Here is a 24,897-nt window from a genome sequence, read left to right as displayed (position 1 = left end):
AGGCTGCAGGACTCCGGCACCAGGCAGCTCAGTCACAAAACAAGTCACCCATGGAGTGCAGCTCTCCATGCAAGCGATGTCCAGGGGAAGTTAAGAGAGAGCATGGTGTCCAAGTTCTAGGAGAGGCTGGTCCCAACCTTGTTCCAGCCCTGTTATGCTGGTAAAGGGGCTGGAGTGATGGAAAGGGCCCTGGAAAGCCCGGATTTGACTAGGGGAGGAGTCCCTGGGGCAGGCTGTGTGGCAAACATGTGCAGCTGCCTTCCGAGGCCTCCCCGTTACAGGGGCATGCTGGGGTAGTGTGGCCGCATGCAGCATTGTGACCTGCAGGGCTGCCCCAGAAGGCTGCTGGCATCTAGCCAGGCCCTCGGGGCTGTCTGGGGCGGCGCAGGATTGGAAGTCGCAAGGGCCTCCTCTCCGAGGTGCAGCCCCGAATCTCTCGGGGTGCTGAGTAAAGTAATGGCTGAGGGGGATGCTCACAGATTCCAGCCCCTGCTGAGTGTGTCGGGGTTCACCGGTTAGGAGAATGGCAATCACTGGAGGCATCTGTAACTGTCCTGCCACGCTCGTTAACCCAGGGCCATCAGTGGCAGCCCCACACTCTGCTCTGAGTTATCTCTAGCAGACCTGAGGCAAGAGAACCAGCGGCAGACCCTGGCTGCAGGGAACTTGCTCTCTCAGTGGGATCAGTCCCTCTCCTCTCCTCTCTGCAGGGTCCCCAGCAGGAGCTTCACACCAAGTCCCTGGCTGCAGGCACTGGGCGAAGGATGGGCTGGCCAGGCCAGTTACCTGCTGCTGCTGTGTTCTGGCCAGGTGGCAAGTTCAACAAATGCTTTGGATGGACCTCAGGCCTGGGCAGGGGGAGGCTGCTCCTGGGGTCTCGTTTATTTTTCAAACATCAAGCGATCAGATGGCTTCAGCTGCTCCTGCCAGTTCTGGGGATGGAGCCAGTGCTCTCTGTATCACTCGGTTCCCTGGCCCATGGGAGGGAGGGTGCCTGAGCCACGTAAGCCGACTTCTGCCCTCTCTGGGTCCCCGCTTCACTGTAACAGCCGATTCCCCGGGGCTCTGGGAGCCGTGTGGCCGGCACTGGCACCTGCCTGGTTGATTCCCTGCAGGAAGGCGCCACTCACAGCCTGCTCAGCCCCAGCTCTGCTCAGCTCAGCGGCTGCTCTGTGACCAGCTGCTGCAGAGGCTTGATTGGGTCGGTGGATGGGACCCATGTGTCTGATGTCTGCCCTGCCCTGAGCTGTTGAGTTGGTCCACAGGAAGGGCTATTTCTTCCCAGCTTGGCAAGGCCCGGCGGACCACGCAGCTGCCTCACCAGCAGGCACGTGAGGGGCTTTGAAGAGTCTCTGATAGCGGGACCCAGGTGTGGCGAAGAGGACCTACTAGTGTGGGCTCTGGCCTGGTCCTCTGCCGGGATTTCAGCCAGGTCACAGCCCTGGCTCAGGCTGCCAGCGCAGTGGGAGCCAGGTGAGCGTTCGCTCTCCCACCACAGCAGGGATGGAGTTGCTGCTGCCGCCTGTGGTGTCTGGGTCCTGCCCTGCCCGGCTCGGCGGGACTGAGCTTTGCCCAGGCTCAGCTGCGCCCCCGAGGGACTGGCTCTTCCTGCTCTCTGAGCAGCTGGGGAAGACACAGGCCCTGCCTTCTTTGCGCAGGCACCAGGCCTCACCCTGGGAGTGCCCCATGTCTCTCGATTGTTCTGAGAGCTGCTGGTCCATCTTAGTGTCCCAGTGCAGTGGGCCTGGCCATGGTCCTTCCCCAGAGGGCTGCAGCAGGGGACCACATGGAGGCAGGGGCTGGCGGTGGTTTCTGAGTCGTGGGCATGCAATGGAAGTGAGCTCCAATAGGAACCTTGGGCCGCCTGCATGTTGCATTTGAGCCAGGGGCCAATGTGCAGCGTTGCCATGGGGCCTGGTCCCAGGGTGGCTGCGTGTGCTCCAGAGGGGAGGCACATGGGCCAGGTGACTGCAGAGCAGCGGTGTGCAGGAAGGGCAGGGCAGTTCAGGTAGGAGCTGCTGCCACAGGGGATAGTGGCAGGAGGACAGTTGGACCCCGCATGGTTCTATCTGATGAGCAACAAAACCTGTGTAGCTCCCCCTGGCGTGACGCTGGTTGCAAAGAAGGCGATGGGGCTGATGTAAGCATGGTGGGACAGTGAGCAGAGGGGGCATGAGGGGGACACAAGCAGGTCCTGCTACAATAGGGGCGGTTCTATGGGCACACTGAGCTGGCATGGGCCATCCCATGTGTGGCTTGGCCTGTCTGCACTAGGGTGACCAGATGCCCCAATTTTATAGGGACAGTCCCGATTTTTGGGTCTTTTTCTTATATAGGCTCCTATTACCCCTCTCCCCCCATCCCGGTTTTTCTCATTTGCTGTCTGGTCACCCTAGTCTGCACCAGGAACAACCTGAAGGTGCTTTTTAGATGGATTTTGCTAACATGAAGTGGAACAGCATCTACCAGCAAGGACCACCTACCTCCCCTTCCCCCCAGGGGACCTGGGCAGGCAAGCTCACTGCACTCGTGTGGGTGGGGATAGCAGGCCGAAGCCCAGAACCCTGCGTCTTGGGCTGACAGTGCCCGAGGCTGAGGCTTCCAGGGCAGACAAGCCGTGGCGCTGCTTGAGGGGGGTGCAAAGGGCTGCTGGGAGGTCTGTCCAATGGGCATTTTGTGCCTGTTTCTCTGACGCTGTCTCTCCCTCAGCAGCCAGAGGGAGGGCTTAGCAATTGGCAGCCGCCCACCCTCCTGCCGCAGGCCTGGGTGTGGCACCGCAGCCAGGAAAAGTCGGCAGGAAGCAGCTGCTCGGCCAGGGCCGAGGGTTAGGGGCGTTCCTCGACTGCTGTTGTGCAGCTGTCTGGGATTTCCAACAGTTCCCCAAATCCTCTCCTCACCCCAGATGTTACTGCTGATGGCTGGGATGTTCCAGCCTCTGGCTTCTGGAGCGTGAGCCCCTCTGCGTGGTTGGGCTGTGACTCCTGAGCTGTGAATGAAACATCCTCGCTGGGGCCCCTCTGCCTGACAGCTGCCCCTGGGACCCAGCATGCAGGTGACTCCAGCTGGCCTGGCCTTCTGCTCTCTGCACCTGAGCTTCATGCTGCCAACAGGACAGGTGGCTACTGTCCGTGGACCCCTGCACCTGGCAACGCAGCACCTGGCTGCATGACGCTCCCAGGGCGATCATGCCTTTGAGAAGGGGTAGCAGGCCCTGCCCAGGGGTGTTGGCTGAAGGGAAGCTCGCCCCTTCCCAGCTGCCATGGCTGCCATGAGAAACTCTCTCCCCAGTGTCTTCCTGCCAGCAAGACCCTGCCCAACTCCATCCAAACTTTTGCCTCCTTGAAACTGCCCCAGGGAGGGGCTGGCACAGGGCTGGGGGAGAACAGGTGATTCGTGCTCAAGATGCCTAGGATGGGGAGTTGCTGTGTCCCACCCTGCCTGGCAGGACTGAGCTTTGCCTAGGCTCAGCGGGGCCCAGCGCACCCTCCCCAAGGGACTGGCTCTTCCTGCTCTCTGAGCAGCTGCCCCTGCCTTCCCCCATCCCAGCCTCTGGCTCTCGCGCCAGCTATTTGAGCCAGGCCCCAGCCTTGCGTCTGACTTGGCTCAGACGGTTCTGAGATTCTCTGCAGCTGCTGCTCCCCAGGCCTCCGGACTGCCTGGCCCTCCCAGCCCCACGAGTTGAGGGGTGCCCCTTCCTCAGGGCTCTTCCCACAGGGCTGTCCCTTAGAACCCCAGGCCTGGCATGGGCTAGACACGAGACCTCGAGCATTATTACCTGCTGGGTGGGGGAGCTGATCTTGGCGGGAGCGCTGTCCCCTCACCCTTATAAAGGATCAGCCAGCAGGGACAGTGCCATGCACAGCACAGCCAGTTGTGACACTGATGTGTCATGCTGGGCGCAGGGAGGGAGCTCCCCAAAGGGGTCAGCTTCTCCCTGTAGAGGAGCCCTGGCACCTGGCCTGGCAGGGCAATGTGCACCACCAGCTGTGAAGAGAGGGCCATCAGCCATTGCCATAATCTCTCCCTGCCTCAGCCAATGTCCAGGCTCCTGAAATGATTTCTTCAAGTGTTTGTGCAGCAACAACAAAGCATCCAATTTTGTGTCCCAAAGGTGGCACCACTAATGATAGGCAGGATCATGGCTGGAGGGGGCAGTGCCCTGATCCACTATGACATGGGGAGGGGGGCTGGGCTGGGGGTGCAGTGGCCTGATGCAGTATGGCATGTGGAGAGGGGTTCCTGGGCTGGGCTGAGGGGGGGGGGCAGTGCTCAAGCCACCGTGGCATGAGAGGGCAGCGCTTTGATTTTAAATTAATGTAAGAAAAAGCAAAAGGAAAGGAAATGTGCTCTGGCTGTGGCAAGGTGCTGTCCTTGGCCCCTCACCCCATGCCTGGCCCTGCAGGCCCCCTGCCTGGCCCAGTGTGGCCCTGCTCCATGGCACATCCCTCGGCCTGGGCTGTGGTGCAGGCAGCTCCCTGCCGTGCCGCCTCCAGTACCCATTGCAGGGAGACTCCCCCTCACTCCCATCATTCTGCCTTCCCGGCTGGCTGCTGGATTGCAGGGGTCCAGTGCTCCTCCACCCCTCGGAGGCCAGGGCAAACCACCCCCTGCTGTGAGGGTCTCCCTGGCTCAGAGGAGAGAGGGGAGCTGAGCTCCACAGTTCCTGGGCCCCAGGCACAAACAATCCCCCTCACTCCTCCCAGCACCTGCCTCTCCATGCCTAGTCCACCTCTGCCCCTAAACCCTTAAAGGACCCATGATGTCCCAGAACAGGGGTTGATGGGCCCCATCCCCACTACTCCTTAAAGGCAACAGACCCCCCCTTACCCAACCAATGACACTGTGCACACACCTTTGCCCTTCTAAGGGGAACCTCCTTCCTCAGCGCCTGGCGTCCCTGCTTGTTGGTCCTGCCTGAATTTGGGCTCTAACCCCCTCAGAACAGGGAGTTTCTCTCCCCTGCCCAGCTCACCTTTGAGAACCTGAAAATAACCTTTGGTGAACAGCAGGGGGCGCTGGCACACATGGCCTGGCACGGCAGTTTCCTCAGAGGTTGGGCACCAACCAGCCTCTCATGAAATGCTGCACTGGGAATTTTTTTGATGTTTCTTTTACAAGGAGCTCTGGCAAGCAGCAGTGACGTTTGGGCTCTGCTTAATATAACTAGGGTCGGTTCTTGGGGCAGAGTTGTTCTCTGGCAACTGGGGCTTGCGCCCAGCCTGCATGCTGTTTGTGACCACCTCTGCTCCAGGCCTGCTGTGTAAAGTGAAAATAATCAAACTGCATTAATACTATACCCAGACTCAGCATCACCCATATCTGCTCCAACAAGAAGCCAACTCGCAGAGCCCTGGCATCTGTTACTGCTTGGCAGAAGGCAGCAGTATAAAACAGGACATTAATCCTGGTTGTTTCTCTCTCTGGCAGCCCAGCAAAGGAAACGGAGACACAGTTTTGAAATCAAGAGCTTATTTTACTGGACTGACTTGCTTTGCTTCCCAATTGGACCCGATCCATTCAGTGCACATTATGCAGAACTCAGCAGTGAGCTCTGTCTTCAGACTCTATTCACAATTCATTTCTTGCCAGCAAGAAAACAAAGAGATAATAAATAGAAAGCTTATCGTTGCAGGGGTCTGGAGGGAACAGATTAGATTGTATACGTGTGTGCGTGTGCATGACATACATCCTCCCCCGTGTCCCCAGAGCAGGAGCCACTTTGCAGACAGAGACGCTGTCGGCCGTGGCATGGCCCCTCTGGCTCCAGGGTGGGTGAGTACGGGGACGGGAAACGCTCCTGGGGCCATGCATAGCTGGGGCTGGAAGCGCAGTGTGGTGCCCCGGCGGGCAGGGGAGGGGGATATAGCAATCTCTATTTAAATTCCATTAAAATAGACTATTTTAAAAAATTATTTCTAATAGTTATAAAAACACCCCAGGCAGAGCCAAGCGGGTGGAGGCAGCAGCTGGCTGCCTGGGCACTGAGAGCCACCCGATGTGCCCCCAGGACCAGCCTCTGCCTGGCTGCCAGAGAAGGAAGAGGGTGCATTGAGGGCTGGCAGGCCTCCCCCAGCGAGGTGGGGCTTCGCCAGCCTTGTACGACCCCGTGTGCCCAGCGCACAGCATGCTGGCATCACTGCTACACACTGGCAGGTGTCTTGGGGTGCCGCCATTTGGGTTCCATAAGCACCTTCCTTCCTTTGCTCGCAGAGGCAGCCATGGGCTGACCCAGCTGAGGGCCCTGGAGCCGGTGGTGCACCGGGGAGGAGGCTGTGCATGGCACGAGCACGGCTCCTGCTGAACTCTGTGGCACTCTGCGCAGACCGTGCTGCCACCGAGGAGTCCCTGGTGCAGAGACTGGGGGAATATGGCTGTTTCCTGGGCTGCCGGGGCCAGTGGAGCAGGTTAGAGCAACTCTGAGGTCACCCTAACTTGTGCCCCAGTCACCATGGCCCTCTCCAGGGTGTTGGACTGCCCTGCACGAGCCCAGAGACTCACCAGCATCTGGAGATGGCTCTGGGCCAGCTGGAGAGGCATTTCCCAGGGTGCTTTGCAGCCCCAGTGCATCCTTTCAGCCAGCAGGTGTGAAAGGGTCCTGGGGGCAGCTGAAGTCTGGCCCTGGGCTGCTTCTGGTGCGTGGCTGCAGTGGAAAGGAGGTTGGGTTCCTCCCCAGAAAGGAGCATTGGCATCCGCTGTTAACCCTTTGGTAACTGGCCCAGATTCTGCCCCAGCAGAGGCCGTCCCCAGGGAGAAGCAGTGCAGCTGGCCCTCGGTGCGTTCCCTTAGGGATCTGGGTGGCTGTGCTTCTTGGGGTCCCACGTTCTATTCAGCCTCCCGGGCTCTGGTTTGGGAACAGAGAAGCATGGCTGCTGGCCCGTGCAGCTGCAACCACACTGGTCTTTATGACAGGCCAGGGCTTCCAGGAGACCATGCAGCCATGCAGCTTAGCCCCTGTGCGGATCCCAGCCTGTGGCTGCCCTTTGCCAGCTGCTGATGTCGGACCTACCTTTGTGGGGGCTCAGGGGTCAGCACGAAGGCAGGAATTTTGCAGGAGCCCAATGCGCCGCTGCAGGGGGGAGCTGACAGAGCATCAGCAGCCATCCCGGGTGGGCGAGGGGGACGCTCTCCGTGAGACCGGCCAGCCAGGTGGCTCCCGCCCGGCCAGCACACACTGTCGCCGTCTGAGGGCCCACATGCATGGCTACGGGAGGAACCGGGCGCTCAGCGTGCTCCCAAAGCAGGGCCCCGGGGCGAGGGAAGGGAGTGTGGGCAGGACTGGGTCCGAGTCTGGCCCGAGGGAGCCAGGAGAACAGCTGCTCTGTGGGAGCAAGAGACCGAGAACGGAAGCAGCATGTTGTTCCTTCGCCCTGCACCTGCCAGCAGCCCCTGGCCTGGGACTGTGCACCGTCACTTTCCTGCCCGGGCCCCAACTAGATGACGTGGCAGCAGTTGAACTGCCCCAGGGACAGCAGGCTCTCCTTGGAGCTGGGCCGGATCTTGAAGGCCAGAGCCTTCTCGCACAGCGGGAACTGCAGGAGCCTGTCCTTCAGGTGGGTGCTCTTGTTTTTAGCAGGGTCTAACTTGATCACGTTGTCAGCCGTGGTTTCGCCGCCGGCGGTGCTGCCGCAGTGAGTGCTCTCAGCTGGGTGCCTGTTGCAGGAGCCGGTCCCAGGGGGCCCGTCAAGTTTCCTGGACTTGTCTTCTGGAACTGACATCCCACTTGAAGTGGCCTGGAGGCTCCCAGAGCTCACGGCAGAGCCAGCGACGGGGCCCTCGCAGCTCCCTGGATACAGGGCCTTGCCCACTTGCCCCAGGCTGCCCCCATCCTCCATTTCTGTGGTGGTGGTGGTGGTGTTCTCCTCCGGCCCCGAGCTGCCTTCATCCTGGCACCTCTGCAGACCCACTCCCCCACCCTCTTGGAGCTCTGGGTCCCCCTCTGCTGCCAGTGTCCCCGCACGGAGGGGGCTGGGGGCATGCTCCCCAACAGTCACGCTGAGGTTGTCCATAGCCTCCCGTGCTGCACCGTGGCTTGTCACCTCTCGGGGCTGACCCGGCTCGCTCCTGGGACTTGGCGCCCTCCTGAGAGGCGGCAGCTGCCAGCTGCTCCCCAGGCCCTGCTCCAAGAGGCCTGGCTTGGTGGCCGCAAAGCTCTTCTCCCCCTTACTGTGGGCCACAGTGCTGCGGCAGAACAACAGGGAGACCTTGGAGCTCTGGAAATCTCGCATTTGCTCTTGGTTTAGCGAGGAGCTTCTCCTTCCCATTGCACTGGCCTTCCCCTCCTCCTCCTCTTCCTCCTCCTCCTCCTCGCAGATCTGCTGCAGAGCCGGGGTGCTCTTGGCCATGGGGGCATCCGCCAGGGCGGGACTGAGCAGGGCTCGGACCAGCTGCTCATTTTCATGGGGCGTGTTGTCATCCCCCAGGGCAGAAAAAGAAATGGGTCTGCCATCTCTTTTCCCAGAATCCTCGGCGGCAGCCTGGGGCTGGGGGTTGGAGAAAGCTGCCAGTCTATCTGGCATCTCTGCAAAGGGCGAGAGGTCCCGGGTGTCGCCCATGGCGCTGAATGGGTCCGACAGGTTGGCGCTGAAAGAGAGGGGAGCGTGCCCAGGATCAGGCCCAGGCTGGGAGCTGCCAGCCGGGAGTAGCTGCGGCAGGGGCACTAAGTGACTCTGGGCTACCCGCAGCATGGATCCAGAGCTGGGGCCGAAGAGCCCATCACTGTGGTAGCTGGGGCAGGACTGCGAGCGTGGCCGCTCAGGCTGAGGTGGTGCAGCAGGCCGGAGCCAGTGTCGGATCAGTACTACAGCTGCCCATCCAGGCCTCCCAGGCCCTGGCACGATCCCCAGGGCCATGGACAGGAAAACCTGGGGGTCGGGTACCCCACACCCGGCTCTGTGCCAGGCCGGATGCCATCCCCCACAGACAGGAGTCTGGGAGAGTTTGGGCCCCAGTGAAGTGACACTAGAGTCAGTGTGGCCAGGATTTCATCCCACCTCCCTGGGCAGCTCCAGTGAAGGGCTGTGGTGCCATGCACAGCACTCTGCTGCCGGCGCCACGGGCCCCCCCCCACAGCACACCTGAAGGGACCCTTGCCGGCGGGTGGGGCCGGCTGTGCTTGTGGCCCCTGGTGCTGAGCTGTAGCCTGTCCCAGCCAGAGGGCGCGGGCTCACCCGTTCTGCACCTGCTGGGCCAGGTTGTAGACCAAGCTGAGCTTGTGGCTTTGCTTCTCCTGCTTCTCCCGGAGGATTCGCTCCGCCAGCAGGAAGTACGTGGCTGTGATGTGGTTGTAGCGATCGGCCTCCAGGGCCCTGGGGGGATGCAAGGCACAGGTGAGAGCCGCACCCCGAAGGAACCCAGCAGGCCCCAGCACAGGGCTCTGGGCGCACTCCAGCGCAGCGCTACCCAAGAGCAGCATGCTGGCTGCTCATGGTCTGGGGGACACCAGAGCACTGAGCTCCACGCCCTGGGCATGGCCCCACTGCCCCTGGGTCTGCAGAGAACGGCCTGTCTTGCCCTCCGCCTGCGCCCCCTCGGTCTGCTGGGAACCTCCTGCTCTGCCCCATCCCCTGCCCTGCTCCCTCAGTCTACAGAAAACAGCCTGCCTTCCGCCCCACCACTCTCCTGGCCTGTCCCCCGGCCTGCAGCGAACCCCCTGCTCTGCCCCCCTCAGCCTGCAGGGAACCCCCTGCTCTGCCCCCCTCAGCCTGCAGGGAACCCCCTGCTCTGCCCCCCTCAGCCTGCAGGGAATCCCCTACTCTGCCCCCCTCAGCCTGCAGGGAACCCCCTGCCCTGCTCCCTTAATCTGCAGAAAACAGTCTGCCTTCCACCTCCCGCATCTCTCCTGGCCTGTCCTCTGGCCTGCAGGGAACCCCCTGCCCTGCCCCATCCCTTGCCCTGCCCCCCCAGCCTGCAGAGAACCCCCTGCCCTGCCCTCTCAGCCTGCAGGGAACCCCCTGCCCTGCCCTCTCAGCCTGCAGGGAACCCCCTGCCCTGCCCCATCCCTTGCCCCGCCCCCCCAGCCTGCAGAGAACCCCCTGCCCTGCCCTCTCAGCCTGCAGGGAACCCCCTGCCCTGCCCTCTCAGCCTGCAGGGAACCCCCTGGCCTGCCCCCCTGCCCAGAAGGAAATGCCTCTCACATCCGAAAGAGCAGCTGCCCTGCTTTCCAGGGGGAGGAGGGTATTGCTGGTGCCAGAGGACCTGCCCCTCTCTTTCACAGGGTCTCCATCGCTCCGCGCAAGGGCCGGGCTGGAGATAAGTCACTCAGCCAAGCCCTGTGCAGAGCTCCCTGCCCTCTGTCCATGAGGGATGGGGAGATGCCAGGCCCAGGACACCACACAGACAAGAGCCTGCCCAGAAATAGCCCAGCGGGAGATTGGTGCAGCGACTCTGCTGCCTGCCTCCCCCCACATCCGCCCGGCCGGCACTCACTCCTGGATGACGTCCCGATCCGCTATGTTCCCACATGTCATGGCCTGGATGATGATGTCATGTTCCTCCTCGGACACCCGCTTGTGCGATGTCAGGGGCAGCAGGCAGCGGCTGGCTGGGGAGGGGTCCACGCCCTGCAGCCAGGGGTGCGTCTCAATCTGCTCTAGGGAGGCCCGCTGCTTGGGGTCCCGCTGCAGCATCCTGCCGATCAGACTATCAGAGAGTAGAGGGGGGCAGGGTCACAAGCTGGCCCAGGAGTGAACAGCCGGGAGACGCTGCCCCAGGCCCGCAGCAGCACCCGCAGCGGAGATGCACAGAGCCACAGGCTCTGAGGCCAGATGGGACCATCAAGTCTGAGCTGGAGAACCCACCCAGCGATCCCTATCTCCAGGCCTCCCATGGAGGCTGGGGGTCTTTCTCCAAGAGATGGAGAATGCACCACACCTCTGGGACAATTGTTCCACTGGTTCCCCGTCCTGGTAAAAATCTGCACCCTTCTTCCCTACTGAACCTGAGCCCTCAGATCTTCCTGGCACTGAGCTGGGTTGTGCAGGGGTGTGAGCAGCCAACCCCATGCCCCCCGCATGCCCTTGCAGACGGTGGCACCCATCTGGCTGGGCCCCCGGAGCGCCGGGCAAGCCCGGAGGAGAGGGGGCGGAGGAGGCTGGGGGTGCATACTCAGAACACTGTGAGGACACGTGAGGCGGGATGATGTAGCGGCAGTCCATGATCATGGTCAGCGTCTCGCTGTCATTGGCCTCCTGGAAGGGTGGCTGGCCGCACACCAGCATATACAGGATGACGCCCAGGCTCCAGACATCTGCAGAGAGAAGGACACAGAGAGCTCAGCCCACATCGGCATCGGGCCACGAGTGTCCAGCTGGGATGGGGCACAGGATCCAGCAGGGGGGATGGAGCCAGTCACTGGTGCCGAAACGGCCCTGGCACACACGTTTCAAGGTCTGCTCCCCTGCAGCCACGGCCCCGTCTCCGCAGTATAAACAGGTGTGAACCAGGCAACCCCTGGGAGGCGGGAAGCTTCCCGGAGGCCTGGAGCGGTCTTAGGTCTGACCTGCACAGTTGAGTTGTGTGAGGAGCATGTGATGGGGCCAGTGAGGGGCTCCCTGCCCCGGCCCGTGGCCTGGTTTGAGCCTCTGTATTCTCAGCTCTGTCTCCCTCCAACCAGCACGCTGCTTGCGCCCCACACAGCGCCTGCTGCATTGTAAGATGTATTTGGGAGCCCTGGGCCACGACTGCGTGACCACGTGTCTCCGTCTTTGGCCTGGCCCTGCTGGCTTCCCAGTCCATCCGGCTCTGCACGGACATTTCAGAGCACTTTGCAAAGTCACAGCTGGTCCCTTCAGTCAGCTGCATTTGAGCCAAGACTCGAGACCTGTATCCCCAATTTGCAGGCCCCCAGCTGGGCCAGCCATTTCCAAACTGATCTGAGTCTTCCTAGGAATAGAAAAGCATTTGGAAAATTAGTCCTTCAGCAGAGTTGCTGCTGCAGCCTCCATCTTCACCAGCTCATGCCAGGCTAGGTGGGTGCCCCAGGAAATACCTGCAGCAGCCTGGTACACTGCTCCAGAGACCCCAAGGGGAAGAGCCAGGAAGTCCAGAATGAGTGGGCTTTGCAGTGGCATGGTGGTGCTGCTCACAGGGTAAAGCTGGTGCTGTCATTTTGATGCCGTAAAAGAGGGAGCTACCCTAAGTGCAACTGACACTGCCTGAGTCTGCAGAGAGCCTGAGTCCATCACTCTGAGAGAGGGGAGCTGCCCCGAGTGTAACTGACGCAGTGACACTGTCTAGGTCTGCAGAGAGCCTGAGTCCATTGTTCTGAGAGGGGGGAGCTGCACTGAGTGTAACTGACTCAGTGATGCTGCCTGGGTCTGCAGAGAGCCTGAGCCCATTGCTCTGAGAGGGGGGAGCTGCCCCGAGGGTAACTGACGCAGTGATGCTACCTGGGTCTGCAGAGAGCCTGAGTCCATCGCTCTGAGAGAGGGGAGCTGCCCCGAGTGTAACTGACGCAGTGACACTGTCTAGGTCTGCAGAGAGCCTGAGTCCATTGTTCTGAGAGGGGGGAGCTGCACTGAGTGTAACTGACTCAGTGATGCTGCCTGGGTCTGCAGAGAGCCTGAGCCCATTGCTCTGAGAGGGGGGAGCTGCCCCGAAGGTAACTGACGCAGTGATGCTACCTGGGTCTGCAGAGAGCCTGAGTCCATCGCTCTGAGAGAGGGGAGCTGCCCCGAGTGTAACTGACGCAGTGACACTGTCTAGGTCTGCAGAGAGCCTGAGCCCATCGCTCTGAGAGGGGGGAGCTGCCCCGAGTGTAACCGACGCAGTGATGCTGCCTGGGTCTGCAGAGAGCTGAGCCCATTGCTCTGAAAGGGGGGAGCTGCCCCGAGTGTAACCGACACAGTGACACTGCCTGGGTCTGCAGAGAGCCTGAGCCCATTGCTCTGAGGGGGGGAGCCGCCCCGAGTGTAACCGATGCAGTGACACTGCCTGGGTCTGCAGACAGCCTGAGCCCATTGCTCTGAAAGGGGGGAGCTGCCCCGAGTGTAACCGATGCAGTGACACTGCCTGGGTCTGCAGAGTGCCTGAGCCCATTGCTCTGAGAGCGGGGAGCTGCCCCAAGTGTAACCGACGCAGTGATGCTGCCTGGGTCTGCAGAGAGCCTGAGCCCATCGCTCTGAGAGGGGGGAGCTGCCCCGAGTGTAACTGACGCAGTGATGCTGCCTGGGTCTGCAGAGAGCTGAGCCCATCGCTCTGAAAGGGGGGAGCTGCCCAGAGTGTAACCGACGTAGTGATGCTGCCTGGGTCTGCAGAGAGCTGAGCCCATTGCTCTGAAAAGGGGGAGCTGCCCCGAGTGTAACCAACACAGTGACGCTGCGTGGGTCTGCAGAGAGCCTGAGCCCATTGCTCTGAGAGGGGGGAGCCGCCCAGAGTGTAACCGACGCAGTGACACTGCCTGAGTCTGCAGAGAGCCTGAGCCCATTGCTCTGAGAGGGGGAAGCTGCCCCGAGTGTAACCGACGCAGTGACACTGCCTGGGTCTGCAGAGAGCCTGAGCCCATCGCTCTGAGAGGGGGGAGCCGCGCCAAGTGTAACCGACGCAGTGACACTGCCTGGGTCTGCAGAGAGCCTGAGTCCATCGCTCTGAGAGGGGGGAGCCGCGCCAAGTGTAACCGACGCAGTGACACTGCCTGGGTCTGCAGAGAGCCTGAGTCCATCGCTCTGAGAGGAGGGAGCTGCCCCGAATGTAACCGATGCAGTGACACTGCCTGGGTCTGCAGAGAGCCTGAGCACATCGCTCTGAGAGGGGGGAGCTGCCCCGAGCGTAACCGATGCAGTGACACCTGTCTTTTCATTTCCGTCCCACTCACATCACACATAAACACTGAAGAACCCCAGTGCCAGTGTGACACCAGGGGCCCCTTCCTGTCGCCTTTCACCAGGAGGAAACTATATCTTCCTACCCTTGGTTTGCTGGTTCTTGACCCCGTCCTGCTCTAGAACCCAGTTGGGATAAAGTGGGATGGAAGGACTGGGGAGGGGGGGAACCGGGGCAGGGGGCTGCGGATGGGGATTGAGGAGCATCTCACAGAGCAGTGAGAGGAAAGCCTGCTGCATTTCACCTAACTGCATTGTGCCTGTCTCCAGCCAGCCTGTTTCAGTCCCATGTCCCACCGCCCCCCCCCCCATGGACATGGACTATTACTGAATCCATCCCCAAGGGCTGCCTTGAGGCACAAGCGGGAAGGGCTGCGGGGGGGGGGGCGGGGAGGGGGAGTCAGAGTCCACCTCCATCTGAAGAGATTACCAGTTATTTATAGCACGGGGCTGTCTCTCTTAGGGGGTGGGGGCAGCTCAGCTGTCCAGGCCCTGGGACTTGAGCGTCTGCTCATGCTCAGTGTGCCGAAGGCTTTGCTGAGCAGGGGTGCGCGTGTGCAGTGGGAACTGCTGGGGGAAGTCTCCAGGGAGCCGTGGGGCAGAGCAGCGTGTGTGCGCCCCACACAGCTGGGAAAAGGGATAAAGGAGCAGGGATTACGGGGGCCACAAAGCCGTGGTGCTGATACGTCAGTGCCTCTCAGGGCCTTAAGCTGCTCAGGCTCCCTGGGAAAGCAGATTGCGTCCCGGAGAGCGAGGGGGTGAGGGGGGGGGTGAGGCCTGGGGGGCCAGGGGGAAGGGCAGCAGCATCACACACAGACCAGGCCAGGCCCCCAGGGGAGAACGGGCTGGATCCTGGCACCCACTATTGGAGCACTGCTCAGGGGCATCTGTGCCACCCAGGCGCTGTTTGGTTCTGAGCCAGTCGGGGGTGTGGAAGGGGACTGTGAGGGGAACAGTGGGGCTGGAGGCTCTGTGGCAGTCGGGGGTGTGTGGGGGGGCTGTGAGGGGGACAGTGGGGCTGGAGGCTCCGTGCCAGTTGGGGGTGGGGGTGGGCTGTGAGGGGGACAGTGGGGCTGGAGGTTCCGTGCCAGTCGGGTGTGGGAGGGGCTGTGAAGGGGACAGTGGGGCTGGAGGCTCCGTGCCAGTCGGGTGGGGGGGGCTATGAGGGGGACAGTGGGGCTGGAGGCTCTGTGCCAGTCGGGGGTGGGGGGCTGTCAGGGGGACATTGGGGCTGGAGGCTCCATGCCAGTTGGGGGTGTGGAGTGCAGCACTGGACCCCAGAGGCTGTGCAGGAGCACGAGGGGCCCAAACCCATCCGTTGGGGAGCTGGCAGGGCTGTTGAGGACTGGCGCTTCCATTCCCATTCAGGGTGCTCGGGAGGGGCAGGGGGTCATTCCTGGGCGATGCAGAGCTGGGGTGGGGGGCAGTGGCCTGGGGCTGGCTTGGGTGAAGAGGGGCTCTGTTTGTTCCCCCTATGGACACCAGCCTGGCCCCGTACCTGCGCCGGTCACAGAGACATGGAGACCACCAGAAGCTGGAGCTGCAGTTCTGTGCCAGGGCTCATCCCCCATTCATCCCTCCCGGCAGCACCAACTCCTGCCCCCCTCCCCACACGGCCACGGCCGGGGGATCCCTGTACATCAGCAGAGCTGGGGAAGGGCAGGGCCCAGCTAGGTCCACCGAGCTGTTGGGGCCTCACTGGGCTGGGCCAGCTGCCCAGCCAGGCTCCTTGGAACAGGAAAGGCCCTTCCTGCCATAACCCTCCAGGCTCCGCTCAGCACAGACTGTTCCCGAGTGCTTCCCCTGGCCCAGTGACCCCATCTCCAAGTGGCCCCATGGCCAGCTCCAGCAGACGTGCCGGGCTCTGCCCAGACCCTGCCCACACCCCCGTGCCACACAGAGATGGGGTCACTGCCACAGGGATGGTGCAGAGACAGGACTGGAGGGGAGGGGGCAGTCAAGGCCAGGTCTTTTTGCAACACTAGGGATGCCCCTGCGACTGCAAGGCTTCAGCTCCAGGAGGCCAGAAGACTGGGCCAGGCTCTGCATTACTGCCAGCAAATTGGGGCCCTGGCCACAGGGCCCCACCTCGGGAGTGGTGAGAGGGTTGCCTTCCCCCCAGAGGCAGGGGAAGCAGCAGAGTCCCTCTGGCCGGGCACCCTAGCAGCTTGGGTGTATTGACATGGGGGGTGGGGCCCGTTGTGTGACTCTTCCTGCTGGGGTGGGGCTGGCGGTCCTCCCCCCCCCAACAGCGAGACTGGGCGTTACTAGCTGGTGAGGTGCCAGGGCAGCTTGCCCCTCTCGCAGCTGCTACCTGCTGCGTACAGCCTCCAGCAATGCAGGGATCTGGGCCGCAGGGGAGGAACCCGGCCCCAAGAAAGGCAGGAATCAGGGCTCGGAGTTAGCCCTCAGCAGGCAGGCAGCAAGCTCTCGCCCCAGCTGGCCACCTTGAGCCAGCCCCTGCGTCAGGGAAGCGACAGCCTGGAGGGGCCAATGCCCCCATGGGCACCGCAGCCTGGAGCAGGAGGGACACTGGGGCCTGGCTTGTGTCACAGCATGTGTGGGAGGGGAAGCATCTCCCTCTGCGCCTTTTGGGTGCCACACGCCTCCCTGGGCCACCAGCGAGGGGGCTTAACCCTCCGAGTGCCAGCACAGCCTCCTCCACCCCAAGCCAGCCCCTCACTGGGCTCCACACACTAGCTGCTTGATTGGCCTTGGCTACAAACTGCCCCGCCCTGCCTCACCTCCCACTCCCTGCGCATTCCCCATACGCCACCTGCACGGCCAAGCCCCCTCCTGTCCTGTCCCCTCCTTGCATGGCCATGCTCTGCTCCTCGCCACGGGGTGGGGCAAGTGCATGGTGAGCTCCAGCCCTGACCCTCTCCCTTGCAGCCCAGGCCCAGCCCCCTCAACCTTTCCATTGAGTGGAGGGGCAAGGAGGGCCTGTCACCTCAGCCTCAGCTCAGCTCCACCTGACCCTCCCCACCCCAGCGCAGGTTCTACGGGCACTCCAGCTACTCTGCCGTGGCTCTTTGGCACAACGGGCCCCGCTGGGGAGGCACCCGGCCGGTGTCACACTGCACTGTCCTCTTTTGGGCTGCTTTGTCCCTGGCCAGTAAGGGGCCAAAGCCGGATGCGGTGGAAGATGGGGGGCGAGGGTGCAAACACCATTTCCAAGAGTGCCCTGCTCCGTTCCCACCACGTGATCCAGGTGCAAGGTCAGGCCGGCGGGGACGGGCGGCACCCTCTTGGAAACGGCATCCCCCGTGTACATGAGGTCGCACTGGGGGTGGGGCCACAGTGGGAGGTGGGGGCCACGCAGTTCCCGGAAACGCCCGCATGTCTGGTGTTCCGGGCACAAGGCCGCAGCCAACCTAGGCACTCGCCAGCTCTTCAGCCCATCCGCCACTCCCCATCGAAGAGTCCAAGGGCTCGCCCCCTGGTCTTCATGTGCTCTACCACCAGGAGGAAACAGAGCTTCCTCAGGGGCCAGCCCCAAGCTGTGGAACGAGTTCCCCCAGGGCCATCCCAGACCTCCCACTCCCAGTGCTGCTCTGATATCAGCCCAGACACATACAAACAAACCTCCCAGAGCCCGCACAGCTCTACCCTGGCACACGTAGAGAGAACGAGCCCCAAGTCACTTAATGCAGGACTGGAGAGCGTTCAGATACCACGGGATAAGAGCCTTTGTAGAACTGAGCAGAGTGGGCCTCAAAGCCACATGCCCCTCTGTGTTCCCCCAGATCGCCCCCCCCCCCCATAGTTAACAGCACCTGGCCAGGCTGCACCCCATGGCACTTGGGTTCCCTGCATGGCTTTGTGCCAGGGCAGCATGGGCGAAACACATGGGCGCTCCCCCTCCACGCACATGTCTGCGGTCATCTCCATACTCTGCCAGCAGTGATTTTATGTTTTCTTCCAGATAGCTGATAAAGGTATAGAGCAGCACCAGCCCAAGAACAGATCTCTGGGAGACCCAGTCACAGTTACGTTTTCAGATCTATCACTTAGCCAGTTTTTAGTCCATTTACCATGGGCTACACTTATTTTGAAGAGTGCTAATTTTTTAATCATGTGGAACTAAGTCAAATGCTTTACAGAAGCCCAATTCAGTTATATCCACACAGTTATTGTATCAACCAAACTTGTGATCTCATCAAGAAGCAAAAACGTCAACTTGGTTTGGCAAGACCTAGCCTCCATAAAACCACATTGACTGGCATTAGTTATGCTGCCATTCTTTACAGATTGGATCCCATATCAGCGTCCTCATGATTTCGCCAGGGATCAGAGTCAGGCTAACTGAACTGTAGTTTCCCGGATCACCATATTTACCCTTTTTAAACATCAGCACAATAGCAGCTTTTCTCCAGCCCTCTGAAACTTCCCCAGCATTCCAAGTTTGGTGAAAGTGAACATCACTGTCCCAGACAGCTTTTCAGCTAATGCTTTTTATATTTTTAGGTGCAAGTTATCTGGTCTTGCAGGTTTTAAAGGTTTTACTTTAGCAGCTGCTGTGAAATATCCTCCTTAGTTACTACTATAATAAAAAAAGAATTTCATTACCCCTGTGAGCCATGAATACATCACCCAGCTTCTTCCCAAATACATAACACAAATATGTTCTGAACACTCTTGCTTTTTCTGCATCATTATTGACAATTGTACCATCCCCACCTACTATCGGACCAAGACCACTACCAGGAATTCTGTTGTTCCTGATCTAGTAAACATTTCCTTTTTATTGTCCTTAACTTACTGGCCACAGATTTTTCATTGATACTTTTAGCTTCCTTTTTCAATTGTCTGCATTTCATAACTGCTGATTTATAGTAATTGCATCAACTTTCCCCATATATATTATTATTGCTGCTTTCACCTTCCCTTTTAATCTGTTTTTTTGTTTTTGTTTTTAATCTGAAGAAGCCTTCTTTCATGATTTTGGGATTGTGGTTTTTTTAGGCATCTAGTAAATTATTTAACAGCTCCCAATTACTGTTCATGTTCTATTCCAATTTTTCTTCTCACTCAGTTTTGCTCATGATTATTTTCAGTTTGTGGAAACTGGCCATTTCAATCACTAAGTACATACATTCCTGGAGAGGACTATTTTCTGCTTGAACATAAAGGATTAAATTAGATCATAATCATTTGCACCTAGACAACTGCTAATTTTTAATTTAGTGATCAATTCTTTACCTGTCAGAATGAAGTCAGATACAGAACCATCCCAAGTTGGTTGCAATACTTTTTGAGTCTGAAAATGATCAGCTATAATTTTTTGAAACTCCCAGGAGTCCCAATTATCATTCATATTTGCATATTCAAATATCTCCTCCCACTCTGTTTTGCTCATGATTGTTTTCGGTTTTGGGAAGTTGGCCCTTTTAAAGAACCACGTACATATATACACCTGGATGGGACTACATTCAGTCTGCACCTAGCCTATAACATTAAGTCATGATCGGTTACACCTAGACAACCATCAAATTTAATTCTCTGCTCAATTCATCTGTATGAGGAATGACCCCAAGTTGGTCGTAAGAATTCTTGAGCTACAAAGTCATGTATAATTTTTAGAACCTCCAAGGATATCTTACTAGTGGCAGCATGAAAGCTCCAGCATGTCTCCCCCTCCACAGACAAAGAAATCCTCCTCCCCACCCGACAACACTGTCTCTTTTTCTACACATTAGGGATGGGTGTTTAAGCAGCTGCTCATCCTGCTCCCTTGTCCGACTGGTCTCTATAAAAGACGCCACCCAGTATCCTGCCTTGTGACACGTCATTAATAGGCTGACCCAGTTAATACTCCTGCCCCTCTGAATTCAGCTGTCGGTCACTAGTGTAGGGGGCAGGATCTGTGATGTCCAGGCCACGCCCCTTCTGCTCACTCTGTCCTCCCTGACCAGAGTGCATCCAGTGACATTAACATCCCTGTCGTGTGACTCCTCCCACAGAGCTGAGTGACACCAATCACAGCCAATCTCTAATTCCTCCCTTGTTGCCCATGCTATATTAGCCTCTGCATACCTCAGGCATCCCCAGTGGGACAGCTGCCCCCGTCTCGCAGGGACATCGGGAGGGGATGTCCATAAACGTGGGCGAGACGCTCAGGTCCCAGGCTGACCGGAGCCTTATGCGCACATTGGTAATGAGAATGTGGGACCTGTCCCTAGTCTCCCATCACCAACCCTCACAGACATGCCCGCTCAGCGCTCCGGGCTGTGCCAGCCTCACCCAAGCAACCCGATGGGAGCCAGAACCCTGGTGACGTACCTACGGCTGGGGCGTCGTACTCATCCCCCAGCAGGATCTCGGGTGCTGAGTAGGCCAGTGAGCCGCAGCTCGTGGTGAGCATCTTGCCGGGCTGGAAGCGGTTGCTGAAGCCGAAGTCGGTGAGCTTGACCACGCCCTGCTCCCGGAAGAAGACCACGTTCTCGGGCTTGAGGTCGCGGTGCACCACGTGCAGCTTGTGGCAGTAGGAGATGGCATGGACGATCTGGGCGAAGTAGTGCTTGGCGCGCCCCTCGGCCAGCCCGCCTTCGTGCCGCATGATGTGGTCGAACATGTCGCCGCCGTCCCCCAGCTCCAGGATGAGGTAGAGCTTGGAGTGGGTGTCGATGACCTCATAGAGCCGCACCACATTGGGGTGCTGCACAAGCTTCATGCAGCGCACCTCCTGCAGCAGCTGCCCCGCGGCGCTCATGTCCAGCTTGCTCTTGTCGATCACCTTCACCGCCACCTTCTCCCCCGTGAAGACATGCCGCGCCAGCTTGACCACGGCGAAGTGGCCCTTGCCCAGCGTGCGCTCCAGGTCGTACAGGCCGGCGATCTTCCCTTCATAGCAGCCCCTGGCCCCCGCCATGGCTGCACCGGAGCGTCACAAGGGGCCGGGCATCAGGGAGGCTGGGCACAACAGAGAAGCCACTCAGCACAGGGGGCACCAGGCACACTCCCTGCCCAAACACCCCACTGAGCACGGCGGCCATCCCATTCCCCAGACACCCCCCTGAGCACATGGGGAACCCTGACCTTTCCAGCCCCACACCCATCCATGTGCGCAGCCCTTTGCCCCTAGAGTGCCCCGAGCAAAGGGACCGCACCCCCTTGGCCTACATTTGCACAGATGGAGCCCAACTCTCCTTCACAGAGATCCTGGCTCTCACACACGCCACATGTTGCTGACTCTCACAGTGCAAGGAGCTGCCCAGGGCCATAGGAACATCCATACTGGGTCAGACCAAAGGTCCATCTAGCTCAGTATCCTGTCTACCGAGAGTGACCAACTTCAGGTGCCCCAGAGGGAATGAACTGAACAGGGAATCATCAAGTGATCCATCCTCCGTCGCCCAGTCCCAGTATCTGGCAAACAGAGGTTTAGGGACTCCTAGAGTATGGGGTTGTGTCCCAGACAATCTTGGCTAATAGCTATTGCTGGACCTGTCCTTAATGACCTGATCTAATTCTTTTTTGAAACTTTTTTTCATACTTCTGACTTTCACAACATCCCCTGGCAATGAGTTCCACAGGTTGACTGTATGATGTGTGCTCATGCCCATGGCCTGTGCAGGATGGCATGTGGCCAGGTGCCCCCATGACTCTGGCACTGGGCTGCTGCCCAGCTCAGACCAGACCTGAGCTCTTGCTCTGGGTTCCCATGGGGGTCACACCTTGACCCCCAGAGCCTGGGGCCTCCTCTCCCCTCTGGGCTGAGCCTATAACTGCCCCAAGCTTCCCAGCCAGTAATCTGTACACGTAGCCACGCTGGATAGAGTTTCCAGCAGCCGCACAGCACGTCGGCCCAGAGGCTCCCCCAGCCAAGCCAAGGGGCAGCCGCAGACCCCCCATGGGGCATTACTGATTTACATGAGCCACAGTGCTGGCCAGGTGCCACTGGGGGAGGGGTGTGTGCACACAAGAGGCTTCCCCCCCCTTGCAGGTGCCAATGGAGTGGGGTGTTTAAAGGTGCTCCCCTATCCAGGCTGCTCCAGCTGCAGCCCACGAAGCCAGCAGGCTGTCCCAGGGGGCAGGGGCCCAGACCGCGTGGTTCTGATTCCTGGTCACACCGGGGAGGGTTGGGGGCTTTCAATATTTTCCCCAAACAAACCGCTGGCTCGAGCAACCTTTGGCAGCAGAGGGGCAGGGGATGGCAGCTCTGCCGCTGCCCCTCACTGTCGACCTGCAGCTCCCCTACTGCCCTGGCACTGCCCACCCTCCCCCAGCTCTACCTACAGTCCTAGCTCTTTGGATCCCCCTAATTCCACCCCAACTATTCTCAATCCTAGCACCCCCCCAGTCAATGCCCCTCAATTCTGACCTGCAGCCCCCCCAATACCCCAGGCATTGCCCTCATGTACGCTCACAGCTCTGCTGACACCCCCCAGCCCTGCCAGGCCCCTCGGTGTGCAGGGCGGCGAGGTGTTTTCAGACTTAGGGCTAAAGGCAGTGAGCACCTCGGTGCCAGACAGGTCATGCCAGGCTGCCAACAGCAAGAGCTGGTATCACAGAATATCAGGGTTGGAAGGGACCTCAGGAGGTCATCTAGTCCCACACCCTGCTCAAAGCAGGACCAACACCAACTAAATCATCCCAGCCAGGGCTTTCATAGCGTCATACCAAGTAGGGGGTGTTCACAGGGCCAGGGCCCATGCCTGGAAGCCAGTGGTTAGCAGGTGGGGGATGTGGCCAGTTGCATGGTACCCAGAGTCATCCACACCACAGCTGTTGTCAATGACCATCACCTGGGCACAGCCTGGGTCACTTGGGGCTCTGGGGTCACTGGGAGATGAAGGGGAGTGAGCCCAGCACAGGGGAACCCCACAGACAGAGGGGAGGGGGCTGTGGAAATCCCTCGCTGCCCTGGGGCTCTGACTACCCCTGGCATCACAGCTGCGTGTCAGGGAACTGGGGTTCCCCAGGAGGGAGAGGCATCGTCTGGGGGCCGTGCCCCGGGAACACCGTGTGCGGTAGGGCCTGCCACCCCTGAGACACTAATGCAGAACAAGCACAGCTCCTTGGGCTGGCAGCGTGCCCATGTTTGGCTGGCGGGTTCCTTGTGTGCAATGTGCTGGTACACACGGCACACGCTGCTGGGAGGGGGACTTCCTGGCATCCGCCAGCTGATTTCCGTCTCCAGCACTGGCTGCAGTGCTGCTCCCCCATCACAGGAATGAGGCCGGGTTCTCCTCCCGGGAGGGCAAGGGCACAGCACCCTCTGGGGCGGGCTGAGCGCCAGGTTGGGCCCAGTGCATGGCACAAGCATAGCCAGGCTGGGTCAGGACTTGGGCAAGGGCCTTGCCTGGAAAGCCAGGGTCCTGGGCGGGGGGCAGTGATTCCGTGGGGGGTGCGCCTCTCTCTGAGCGAGTGCCCAGCCAGCCCCGCAGGGCTCCCGGACACTGCCACACACCCCGAGCACGGCCCCAAGAGCCGGGCTCCCAGCCTTGCCTTCCCCGCCTCGCTTCCCCATGGAGCAGGCTCCATTCCTGCGCTTCCTGCTCTGCGGGCCGGGCAGCCTGGCAGGGAGCCCCGGCCGTGCCATGCCCCCCCGGCTGCAGAGAACCCCGGCCGTGCCATGTCCCCCTGGCTGCACGAAGCCCCGGCCGTGCCATGCCCCCCCCCCGGCCGTGCCATGTCCCCCAGGCTGCACGGAGCCCTGGCCGTGCTATGCCCCCCCCCGCCCCCGCCCCCGCCAGCCGTGCAATGTCCCCCCGGCTGCACGGAGCCCCGGCCGTGCTATGCCCCCCCCCAGCCGTGCAATGTCCCCCAGGCTGCACGGAGCCCCGGCCGTGCCATGCCCCCGGCCGTGCCATGTCCCCCAGGCTGCACGGAGCCCTGGCCGTGCTATGCCCCCCCCCCCCCGCCAGCCGTGCAATGCCCCCCGGCTGCACGGAGCCCTGGCCGTGCTATGCCCCCCCCGCCCCCGCCAGCCGTGCAATGTCCCCCCGGCTGCACGGAGCCCCGGCCGTGCTATGCCCCCCCCCCCAGCCGTGCAATGTCCCCCAGGCTGCACGGAGCCCCGGCCGTGCCATGCCCCCCCCCCCCCCCCCGCCGGCCGCCTGGCAGGAAGCTCCGGCCGTGCCATGTCCCCCGGGGTGCATGGAGCCCCGGCTGCGCTATGCCCCCCGGCTGCGCACGGGCTGCAGGGAGCAGGGCTATAAACAGCAGCCGCGCAGAGCCCCAGGGCCGCGCAGCGCAGATCGGCGCGCAGCAGCAGGCGAGCCCGCGCAGGTCCCAGCGCACCGGGCAGAGCAGCACCCCCGCGCCAGACCCCCCCGGGGCCCAGGCCGCGCCGCCCGTAGCCCCCGACTCACCCGGCTCCCAGCGGCGGCTCTGGGCAGGGTCCCCGGCTGACGTCGGGCGCCGGGCGGGCGGGGCTGCGCGCACAGGCCGGGCTGGAGCCGGGCGCTCTGCGGGAGGCGGCGGCGGAGTCCCGGGCTGGGCAGGGCTGAGCCCGCCCCTGCCGCGGAGCTGCGCAGAGCAGGGGGCAGGTGATTTGTCCGCTGCGCCTGGCGCTGCATGGACCCGCGCAGCGCCCCCAGGCCCGGGGGCCGCTGCCAAGGGCTCGGATCGCCCCCCAGGGACAGGCAGTTCCTGAGTGACACTAACCTTCACGTTCACTGAGCAGGAGCCCACGGGGCTCCCAGGCTCCTGGATGCCAGGCAAACAGCCCAGAGAGCAAGGGGCCAGGAGTCTGGAAGCCTGGGGTCTGGCTGCCCCCGAGTCTCAGGCACTAGGAGCCCAGGCCAGGACTTTCAGCCTCCCAGCTCCATGCCAGGAAGCCCTGAGAGGCCCCAAGATTTCTTGACTCCCTGCTGCAGAGCCAGGAACTGAACCCCAGCTAGAGTTGGGAGTTCCTGGGCTTCCGTCTCCCTGCTGCAGAGCTGGGCACCTGGAAGTCTTGAGAGTCCAGGCTCCAGGTAGGGCTCCCAGGGTTTCTAGGCTCACAGCTTCACAGCCAGGAACTTGGAAAGAGTGGGGCTGCCCCAGAGCCAAGGCCCCTAGAATCTTGCAATCCCTGGCTCTGGGGCAGATGATGCCGCGGGGCTCCCCTGCAGCCAGCCAGGTTCCATTGGGA

At 61.0% G+C, this 24,897-nt stretch overlaps 1 protein-coding gene across 1 annotated transcript; it reads right to left on the bottom strand.

The window, feature by feature from the left end:
• Positions 1-5,452: 5,452 nt before the first annotated feature.
• On the bottom strand, positions 5,453-24,206 carry LOC127034382 (SNF-related serine/threonine-protein kinase-like). Its single transcript, XM_050923160.1, has 6 exons — positions 24,134-24,206; positions 20,100-20,729; positions 11,104-11,245; positions 10,426-10,638; positions 9,168-9,305; positions 5,453-8,580 (listed from the first exon to the last, which is right to left on the bottom strand). Exons 2-6 carry the CDS (start codon positions 20,686-20,688, stop codon positions 7,431-7,433), a joined length of 2,232 nt encoding a protein of 743 aa, XP_050779117.1. The 5' UTR covers positions 20,689-20,729; positions 24,134-24,206; the 3' UTR covers positions 5,453-7,430.
• Between the last annotated feature and the right edge of the window lie 691 nt (positions 24,207-24,897).

This window comes from Gopherus flavomarginatus, chromosome 14 (assembly GCF_025201925.1).
Source record: "Gopherus flavomarginatus isolate rGopFla2 chromosome 14, rGopFla2.mat.asm, whole genome shotgun sequence".
NCBI lineage: Eukaryota > Metazoa > Chordata > Testudines > Testudinidae > Gopherus > Gopherus flavomarginatus.
The sequence above is the reverse complement of the archived record's forward strand: the minus strand, read 5'-3'. Positions and strand labels throughout refer to the sequence as shown.

Bases quoted from the DNA above. Each gene is read 5' to 3' on its own strand.
- LOC127034382 (XM_050923160.1), bottom strand. From the start codon at position 20,688: ATGGCGGGGGCCAGGGGCTGCTATGAAGGGAAGATCGCCGGCCTGTAC. The intron at 11,246-20,099 runs GTACGTCACCAG...TTCTCTCTGCAG, and splicing joins GTACGACGCCCCAGCCGTAG to ATGTCTGGAGCCTGGGCGTC. The intron at 8,581-9,167 runs GTGAGCCCGCGC...CCTCTCTTTCAG, and splicing joins GCCCAGCAGGTGCAGAACGG to CGCCAACCTGTCGGACCCAT.